Below are 10,220 nucleotides of genomic sequence, written 5' to 3'. Positions count from 1 at the left end.
GGGGGCAAACTCCAAAAAATAGGGAGGTAGAGAATGTAAGTAATGCCTTTATAAACTTAGACACTTGCTAGCATAACTGGTTTTATATTAGCGTGCATTTTAGAAGAATGTAAAGTCTGAAACTAAAATATGTGTCATTATTTAGTGACTTCCATGTGCAGTAATTTAACAGAAAACCAGACATTTTGTGTTCTTTTCATAAGCACAACAGTATAGTTAAGAAAGGTAGGGGTGCAGGGGGGCTTGCCCCCCTGCAAAAGCAATTTAAAGCACAAAATTAGGTGGGGGTGTAAAGTACTGCATACATACTGCCCTTCTGACCTGCTAATAGTCGAACCAGTCCTTACATCTCTTAACTAAAGGACCACAATACACAAAATAACTATCTTGGAATGGCCGTATTTCAAGAACGGCAACAAACGGTCACAGATGGAATTTTCAAAAAAATAAGTTATGTCTTTCCATAATGCTCCAGCTATGTTGTAGACCTTCTGTTCATTCATTACAGATAGGACCTCGGTTCCATCCTCGGAACTGATACGTCCGTTTTCCAGCTCGCGCAAGCCAAAAACTCTCAGCTAAGAACCTACCCACAATGCCCCTCTCCTAGATACTCCAGATCGAGTTTGCCTGCGCTAGATAGAAGATGTAGTAATAGGAAAAAGGTAGGGGGCTCTGTCTGAGCAAATACCCTAACCAGGAGGTCTTAAAGTCCATCAAGTCCAGACAGGGCAAAGGAGGGCGGGAAGTAATGAATGAACAAAAGATCTACAACATAGATGGAACGTTATGGTAAGACATAACTTCTTTATCTGATGTTGTAAATCTTTATTCATACTTTACAGATAGGACAGACTCCCCAGCTACCCGAGTCCTGGGTGGCTCTAAGGAAGGATATTCCTGAGCACCATAGAACCAAAAGATGCTCATCCCCTGGAGGCCAAATCCAATTTGTAATGAGATATGAAGGTATGAGGTCTTGCCCAAGTGGCTGCAGTGCATACATCATCCACAGAGGCTCTGGAATGAAAAGCTACAGAAGTAGCCATAGATCTGGTAGAATGAGCCTTTATTCTGGAAGGTAAGGGTAGCTTATTCTCTTGGTACATAAAGGTAATAACGTTTCTAAGCCAAGAGGATAAAGTCACTTTGGAAACAGGTTTACCCAATCTGGGTCCTGCAAAGGTCACAAACAATTGGTTTGTTTTAATGAAAGATTTAGTCCTGTCCAAATAACAACGAAGCTACTGATGCACATCAAGGGTGTGCAGAAGGTACTCCCCTCTATTAGAATGCCTTGGGAAGAAAACCGGCAGGTCAATAGATTGGTTAATGGAAACACCAGAAATGACCTTGGGCAAGAAAGAAGGGTCAGTACGAAGGAACACCCTATCCATGTGGAAGATCAAGTAAGGACTGTTGACACTCAAGGCCTGCAGCTCAGATACTCTTCTCGCTGATGTGAGTGCTACTAGAAGTATGGTTTTCCATGACAAAAATTTCAAATCACATGAATCAAAGGGCTCGAAGGGAGAGCCTGTGAGAGACTGAAGCACAAGAGTCAAGTCCCAGGGTTCTAAGGGAGGCTTGACCGAAGGTTTAACATGTAATACTCCTTCAAAAAGGTCTTGCATAGGCGGTGTGACATAAATGAAGAATTATCAAGACCATTATGAAAATTGGCGATAGCTGATGAATGTACAGTGATCGTCAATGCTGAGGCTCCTGCGTGTAAAAGAGTAGTCAGGTACTGTAAAATATTCTGAATAGGCATAGAGAAAGGGTCTAAGTTCTGGTCATTGGCCCAAATAGAGAACCTAGTCCATTTACTAGAATAAACCTTTCTAGTGGAAGGTTTGTGTGAGGCCAGAAGAATTTCACAAACAGGAGATGGGATGTCAGGCAGCCTGGCAATCATTGGAAGTGGAGGAACCAAGCTGTGAGCTTGAGACTGTGCAGGTTTGGATGAATCAATCCCTGAGGATGAGATAATAGGCCCTGGGAATGATCCATAGAAATGGGAACCAGACTTGACGTGGCCAGTAGGGAGCAATAAGGATCACTTTGTTTTTCAACCTCTGAGCTATCTATAGAAATTTTGGAATGAAGGGAAATGGGGGAAAGGCATACGGAAGACCTGGGGGCCAATTGTGCATTAGAGCATCCCTCGGTGGTTCCCCCTGAGGGGGGATCAAGGCAAAATAGCTCCTGCATTTGTAGTTCAGGGGGGAAGCGAACAGGTCATAGCAAGGCTTGCCCCAAAGTTGGAAGATCCGATCTGCTATTACAGGGTTTAGGGACCACTCGTGAGGCATCAGGATGTTCTTGTTCAGATTGTCCGCAATAAGGTTGGAACTCCTGGGAATGTGCATTGCTATAAGAAAGCGACTGGAAGCTATTGCCCAGTGCCAAATCCTCATGGCTTCCCGACACAGGGGTAAGAGCTGGTTTTGCCTTGTTTGTTGATATACCAGATGACTGACATGTTGTCTGACTGAATTGCAATGGTCCCCGAGGGTAGGGATGCATGGAACGCTTGCAATGCTAAGAGAACTGCCCAGTTCCAAGACATTTATGTGCAAGTTAGCCTTGATGGGGGTCCAGGTGCCTTGGACAGTCTTTCCCTGAAAATGCCCCCCCTAACAGTGAAGCATTCGTGGTCACCGTGGCCGTGGGTTCAGGAAGACAGAATGGTCCACACCAAAGATTCTTTTGACTCCATCCACCATAGCATTTCTTCCTTGCAATGGTTTGTAAGGAATATCATGTGGTTGAGTGGGTGGGCTAACAACGACCATTGTGCGGAAAGGAAACAATGCAGGATTCTCATGTGCAGTCTCGCCAGTGGCACTAAAGTAATGGCAGCTGAGATGGAGCCCAAGAGTTGAAGTACAAGATGTGTTGGTACAAACGTGTGAGAAAGAAGGTCTTGAATTTGGTGTCTTATTTTCAAAAGCCTGTGAGGGGGGAGAGAAGCTTGACAGGATGTTATGTCGAAGATCTCTCCAATAAATTCCAGTGTTTTCATTGGGGACATCTGAGATTTGTCTTTGTTGATTGTAATCCCCAAGCAGAGAGCGAGACCTTGAGTGTAAGAGAGGCTGCAGACTAGGAGATTCCTGGTTGGGGCAGTAAGGAGCCAGTCGTCAAGATAGGGGAAACACCTGGAATCCTTGTAGTCAAAGATGGGCTACCACAACTGCCATACATTTGGTGAACACTTGGGGGGTTGTCAAGAGACCGAATGGCAGTGCCCTGAACCGGTGGTGATTGGATCCCAGCCGGAAGTGAAGAAACCTCCGGGAGCGGTGATCCATCTTTATGTGGTAGTATGCATCCTGTAGGTCTATAGAGCACATCCAATTGTCCCTCCCTAGGAAGGGAAGAATGGACTGTATTGTGACCATCTGAAATTTTTGATGTTTGATAAATTTGTTCAATAGGCTGAGATCCAGGATTGGTCTCCAGTCCCCTGTCTTTTTTGGCACTAAAAAGAACCTCGAGTAAAACCCGGAAACTGTCTGTTCTGGTGGGACTGGTTGGATGACTCTTTTTCTTAGCAGTTTTTCTATTCCTAAGGCTGCTAATTCCCTCTGATTGGGTGGTACATTGGGGATTTGTTTGATGGGTCTGGGAGTTAAGTCGAATGGTATTTGATAGCCTCTGGATATTATTCCCTGCACCCAAACATTGGTAGTAATAAGATGCCAGGCTGGTAGATGCAGAGAAAAACGACCCCCGACTGCTTCCAGAGGAAAGCAATCAGGTCGCTGCTCAGGAATGCTGGTAGGGTCTGCCAGAGAAAGAATCTCTGGCTCCCTGGTTACGTGGACCCCCCTCTACCCCGAAAGGGGCGTCTTCCATATCAGTTGCCTCCTCTGCCCTTGGGGGATTGTTCATCACTAGTGTCATGAAAGGATCCTTGGGATTTCTTGAACCATATCTTTCCTCCCTTCTGGTTCCTGGAGTAGGACATTTAGGGGTTGGAAAAGCATATGCCCACAGCAGACAAGGTCTTTCCATCTTTTTCACTATGTGCAAGTGTGTCTCGTACCTTGGGTCCGAAAAGTGCAGATTCATCGACAGCTGCATTGACGAAGGAAGATTTAAAGGGGTGTGCGAAGTCACACAATCGCATCCAAGCATTACATCTCATGACAACACCAGATGCGGCAGCTCGAGCTGCCCCCTCTGTGGTGTCAGATACCAAACGCATCGAGGAGTTCAAGATGGATTCAAGGGTAGCTAGCTGCAAGGCTACAGTGTCTCGTACCTCATCAGGCAGTACCCCCACCAAAGAGGATTCATTTCGGAAATTAGGTCTCTCTGGAGTCGAGTAAAGTGTGCCAGATAATTCAGCGACCGAATGGCGAAGGTCACTGATGCATAGGTCCGCTTTCCTAATCTGTCCATGGTCCGGGACTCCCTGTTTGGAGGATGGACAGTGGAACTATCTTCTGCCAGTTCCCTCTTGGTGGCTGCCGCCATGACCATAAAATCAACTGTCAACTGCTTGGACCAATGGGGCTGGTCTTCAGGTGTAGATAAAATTTTGTCCGGCCTCTGGGGGACAGGTTCTACATTGTCCAGGGCCTTCCAGGCACACTGCACAATTAGTTTAACAAGATCATCTGCTGGTGGGGTCACCCAGGAAGTAGATGGCTGGGCACGGAAGGCCTGCAGAAACACAGATTCCTCAGAAGAAGGGTTAGAGGACTTCCATTCCCCCCGCTATTTGAGGATTTTGAGAATGTCTCCGAATTAAACGTCATTTGGGGGAGAGCGTGGGGACCCTTCTCCCTCACCACAAACAGTGTCTTCTGTGATAGATTCCTCTGGGAAGTCAAGGTGCTTCCTCTTGCACCGTTTCTTCCAGGCTGGCTCTCCAGTGGGATCTTCTGAGGAGAACTCCAGGGAAGGGGTTCCCTTCACAGGGGCTTCTTGTAACTCCCGTACCCAGGGCCCGACATAGCGGGTTGTGAGAGGAGCATGTTAGGGGAGTTAGGTTTCTGATACTGGTGTCCTAGGTGCTGGCTGTGAGCCTTCGAAATGAAGGGCCCTTTCCATCCCCTGTACAGCAGGCCCACTCGAGCCCACCTCCAGTTGAGGGGTTCCAAGAGAACTGGAAGCTGTCGGGGCCGTGGACATAGACGGTGCCAGCGAGAAAATAGGAGCCGGATTAGGTACCAAGGTACAGACGGTCCAAGCACCGCTCTGAGAAAGCGTCAGCTCCATCACAGCCGATGCAGCAAGGGTGGTCGATGCCAACATGGGAGACACTGTTGTCGGAGCCGAGACAGTATGTACCAGACATTGGTACTAGGAACAGGGAGGATGCTGGAGGAGGATAAACAGGGGAAGATGAGGTAAATAATTCTGAGCCAGGAGGGATGGAAGGTCTAGCTGGAATAAGCAATCCCCTAGCTGCCAGAAGCTGATCCACAACCCACACTAGGTCTAGTTCAGAAAAATTCCTAGTGGATCTAAAGGAGGTTGCTGAAGGGGAATCAGGTCTTTCTAGAAAGGGACTAAACCTCTGCCCCAAGAATGGGTCGTAAGTTGGAGAATATCTTGTCCTTGGTAGGTATTCAAATTTTGGAGCCGATGGAGCTGAAGAAACTGTCGGCACCATGGCCGGGGATGGTGCCAAGGCATGTACAGTCGCTGGAGTCCATGGAGCCGAAGAAGCTGTCAGCACCGTGAACAGGGATGGTGGCGAGGCATGCACAGTCATCGGAGCCCATGGAGCTGAACAGACTATCGGCACTGTGAACGGGGATGGTGCAGAGGCATGTACAGTCATCGGAGCCAATGTGGGAAACAAGGATGGCACCGAAATCAGTAATGCCATGGCTGGAACTGAAATAGGAATGAATACCATGGTCGGCACCGAGGGAGAGGACACAGATCCCAGTGCTGAGGAGGTCTACGCTGAGGGCGCTGGCAAAGCATGGAGCCGACTTGGTTCCGTAAATGACGGGGATGCAGGAACAGAGTGACTCCGTTTTTCCTTATATTTTTTGGTCTTAGGAGGGGGTGAGACCTCCAACCCAGATAGAGCCTCTGAGAAGGGTGTCTTGAGTAACCCTTTTAAAATAAGTTTATTCTTACATTCTGCTAGTGTCCAATTACTAAAACTAGCACAAATGTCACAATCAGCTTTTATATGATCCACACCCAAACAGTAGACACAACGGACATGTGTATCTGAGTTAGGCATCTTACGTCCACACTTGTCACACTGTTTAAAACCCAACATAGCTTTGTATGACATGGTAAGGAAAACAATGCTATCCTATAGAAAGAATAAGATAAAATTATTATATATATATATATATATATATATATATATAATAAAAATCTTTAAAATATAAAGATAAAAAAAAATAATAAAATACTAGTGATATTAGTTAAGTAATACCACTAAGAAAAAGGGAAGGCCTGTCAAAGACAGGCGAGAGGGACAGTAACAAAAAGAGTAAACAAATTACTAAGGAAAAGGGTAGGAAATAGGCCTAGGATATAGGCGACAGTGAAAAAAGGCTAACCTGACTAAACATTTAGTAATTTAGAATAAAAAACTGTCATAAAATCAACAATTTACTACTTAGCTTTGACAGAGATGGCTAACACGTCTGACTAGGAACGTGGCAAACGAGATCTGGAGTATCTAGGAGAGGGGAATTGTGGGTAGGTTCTTAGCGGAGAGTTTTTGGCTTGCGCGAGCTGGAAAACGGCTGTATCGGTTCCGAGGACAGAACCGAGGTCCTATCTGTAATGTATGAACAAAAGATTTACAACATCAGATTGAATATTCAACAGGTGGCTGGATAATCTGCATGGCTTGTCACTCAGCAGTGTTTTGCATGCAGCCTCACATGGGCTTGCCCCATCAGTCATGTATGCCATGCCCATACCTGTGTGAAAATCGCGGTGGGGTAATGTTCTAATACAAAGCCGAATGCAGTACCTGTGTCTGTATTAGGTCATGCAGGTGAAGCCGAATTCCTCTGCAAAGTATGGGAGAAGTTAAGCTTAAAAAAAAGTAGGTGGTGGGATTTCACTTACTTTGATTCCAATGCAAGGAAATAAAAAAATTAAGTAGTATAAGCACGTTTCTGGTACCTACACAATACTGGAACAATATTGTAGGGATTGGGAAAGAGGAAACAGAAGGATTCAGTTAAACTGTATGAGAGAGCGGAGATTTCCTTCAAGTGTCAGCATTGCTGCAGATTAGTAGGGACGCCTCCTCCTTCACTTCCTCCTACCTTTGGCCTCTCCTCACTCCCATCTTGTATCTCCCGCATCTGGGCTACACCCTAAAAAATAGGTTGTATGACGGCTTTGTCGTACCATTAGGCACGTGTCATAAATTTATATAAAATGCACGAGACTGTTTACTCTGCAAAACTTTATTGGAGTTGATTCCAATCTTCAAGACTGTTTAACTTCCAAGTCTCATCACTTGCTATTGCTAAATATTTTGCTCACTATTTACAGACAGTGTTATGGGGTGCGACAGGTATTTGTCCTTCGAAGAGAATTCTACTACACTGTCAATGCCTCAGTACCACCTAAAACTACTTAATTTAAAAATCGTTAACAAAAGACACCAGCAGTGATAGTTATGTTGCAAAACCCATTGTCAGTGGAACTACAAAGCTTGCAAAAACTTCTAAATACTTTTATATTACTTTTAATACAAAAGTAAGAGATTACTTTATCATAATAATACTAATGGGACTACAAAGTCTGCAAACCTCAGGTACTTTGATATTGCAGAAGGCACGGAAATAAAGATCATCGTATACGTGACAGCAAGCGGTTGTAAACTATATGCATTTCAGCCTTTAAGTAGCACTGATAGTTCTCTTAACCCTATTAAAAACAGGACACTGGACAGAGCATTATAAATTTCCAAACTTTTACAAAAAGCACGATCAGAACGTACAAGGTGTCCCAGCCTAATTAATAAAAGTCTGGAGAGCAGCCATCTGGCTGCTGACGTGGCCACAAAGTTGAGCGCCCAGCAACCAATAGAAAAACAGAACTGCTACTATCCGGAAGTAGTCTCCTTATTGAGGTTGAACTTGTTTATGTATATGAACGTTGTGAGGGGCTTTGTTTTTTGTTATCTGAACCGGAACCATGTGTGGTAAGTACTTACCTAAATTGTAAAACTGCTCAATGAGTATGGTCTGTGATGCTGTAATATATCAGCTGTATGTTTTTTATATGCGAATTTGGTGAACTTCAAAAATGGTTTGGTTCTTATAGGGTCTTTATGTAAAAACATGCTGTGCACACAGAATTTATTCTGTAAAATGAAAGCAAGATGACGTTTATTTTTGAGGTGCTACAACATGGTAAAAAAGTGTATGTAGGGAAATATGTTCATTTTCTATGGCTTTCATTTTGTTTATAATCTGAGACTGTGAGCCCCCATCAGTTCCTGTATTTTGGAATCCACATTCCATTGGCCAGTTAATTTAAACGTGTATAGGAAATGTGGGACATATATGTTAAAGTGGGCACTTTATGACATTGAATTATGTTCTGAGTGTTTTGGACTCTTAAGTGTAACGCACAGTTTTACTTGTTTGGGTTGAAAGTGGGGCTTTTACTTGCACGATGAGTAACTGATGACCTGGTCTCATTTTTGATAAATAACAGCATTTATTGTTGTTTTAGTTGAAGCACTTGTGGCACACCTTCAAGTAGCTGCGATTAGTAAGCAATTTTCAGCTTTGGGATGTACAGCAAAGCCATTAGATTTTAACCACCATTCAAATCAAGCTTGGATGGGTTCCAATTAATTTGCCCCTGGACTTACTTGCTTTGCCCTTCTTGAAAAATGAAGTACAGCATAAGGTTGGGTGTTGATAAAATGAACATAGTCTTTTTAATCAACTGCCTTGTAACTCATATGAACCTATATACAAGATAAAACTTGTATAAAATAATTGTTTGATTATTTTGTTGGGTTTTAAGTCACAATATAATTCCTGGACGTTTAGTCCATGTTTGGAACCACAAAGAGAACTGCGTACCTCAGGGTGAGCATCTACAGTGTAGGTTTCTTTTCTGCCATTGGAGTGTGGATTTTTTGGGAACCGAGGATATATGTAGTGAGACAGTCTGTTTGGGAGCTATGAATTTTTGGGAGCTATGAATTTTATAGTTTAATCACATAGGTAGTGTATATAATTGTGGAGACTGTAATCCTGGGTTTCATTCCCCATTCACCATTTGCCTCCTGTATGGCATTGCACAAATCTTATCCAGCCAGAATTCTATGGCTATCATTGAAGATGGGCACTGGACAATGCAATGATATGTATTTGTATGTTGTCAAATGGATAACTTGGTCTGAATTTGATAAAGATCTTTTTGTTGTTTTTGCTTATGCAAACACAGTGACTGGGATTAGTAAGAAGTTTTCAGTTCTAGGATGTACTGCAAAGCCTTAATATCCATAAAATATACCTTACATACAGTGCTAATATCTTTTTATTTACTTATTTTTCATTTGTTTACTGTGTTGCTGAACTAGTTATATGACCAGTTTCAGTCACAACTTGTCAAAAGACAAAATTTGAATCTTGAAATACATCTGACGTATAACAGATTAGCAGTACATTTTCTTTCTCTACAATATTAGTAGTAGTTGTAATAGATTTGCAGAATTTAATAGTAAAATATTTGATTAAGCATTATTAAGAAGAAAGATGCATGATTAAAAAAATACAATTGGAGCTATCCTCTGTGCAGTTATTTCTGTGACATTTGAACTGTGTGCAAAGTTTTTTTTTTCTGTCAAAGTGTAGTCCATGCTTAGTACCACACAGCCAACAGAAAATGGCTAAGTGATTTATTGCTGTCAAAACTATTTTATTTATTTAACATTTGTTTACCAGGAAAGTCTGACTGGACACAAGTTCTTTTTCAGCAGAGGCCCGGGGAGAAAAGCTCCACAAAAAAGACAGCATTACATAATACATCAAGATTATATCATATTATTACATCAGGTTATATCATATCAGTCATAAACAGTAATGGAGAAAATTACTAGACATCTAGATTGTATCACATCAGCCATAAATAATAGAGACAATTTCTAGGCATCAGTCAAGACTGTACCATAACAATTGAATACATTGATTTCTACATGTTTTCTCTGTGGTGTTGCAATGAAATGCTAAGGTATTTACATTAAG

At 43.0% G+C, this 10,220-nt stretch overlaps 1 protein-coding gene across 1 annotated transcript in view; it reads left to right on the top strand.

Moving 5' to 3' along the window:
• Positions 1-7,649: 7,649 nt before the first annotated feature.
• LOC122789348 (glutamine--fructose-6-phosphate aminotransferase [isomerizing] 1-like) overlaps positions 7,650-10,220 on the top strand; it is a gene marked incomplete in the record, with an annotated part of 1,275,423 nt that continues 1,272,852 nt past the window's right edge. The window contains 1 exon segment of the mRNA XM_044056728.1: positions 7,650-8,158. Within this exon segment, the coding sequence (XP_043912663.1) occupies positions 8,152-8,158 (7 nt within the window).

Source organism: Protopterus annectens, chromosome 14.part0, assembly GCF_019279795.1.
Source record: "Protopterus annectens isolate FY-2018-M chromosome 14.part0, PAN1.0, whole genome shotgun sequence".
NCBI lineage: Eukaryota > Metazoa > Chordata > Ceratodontiformes > Protopteridae > Protopterus > Protopterus annectens.
This window is presented reverse-complemented; position numbering and strand designations above follow the sequence as displayed.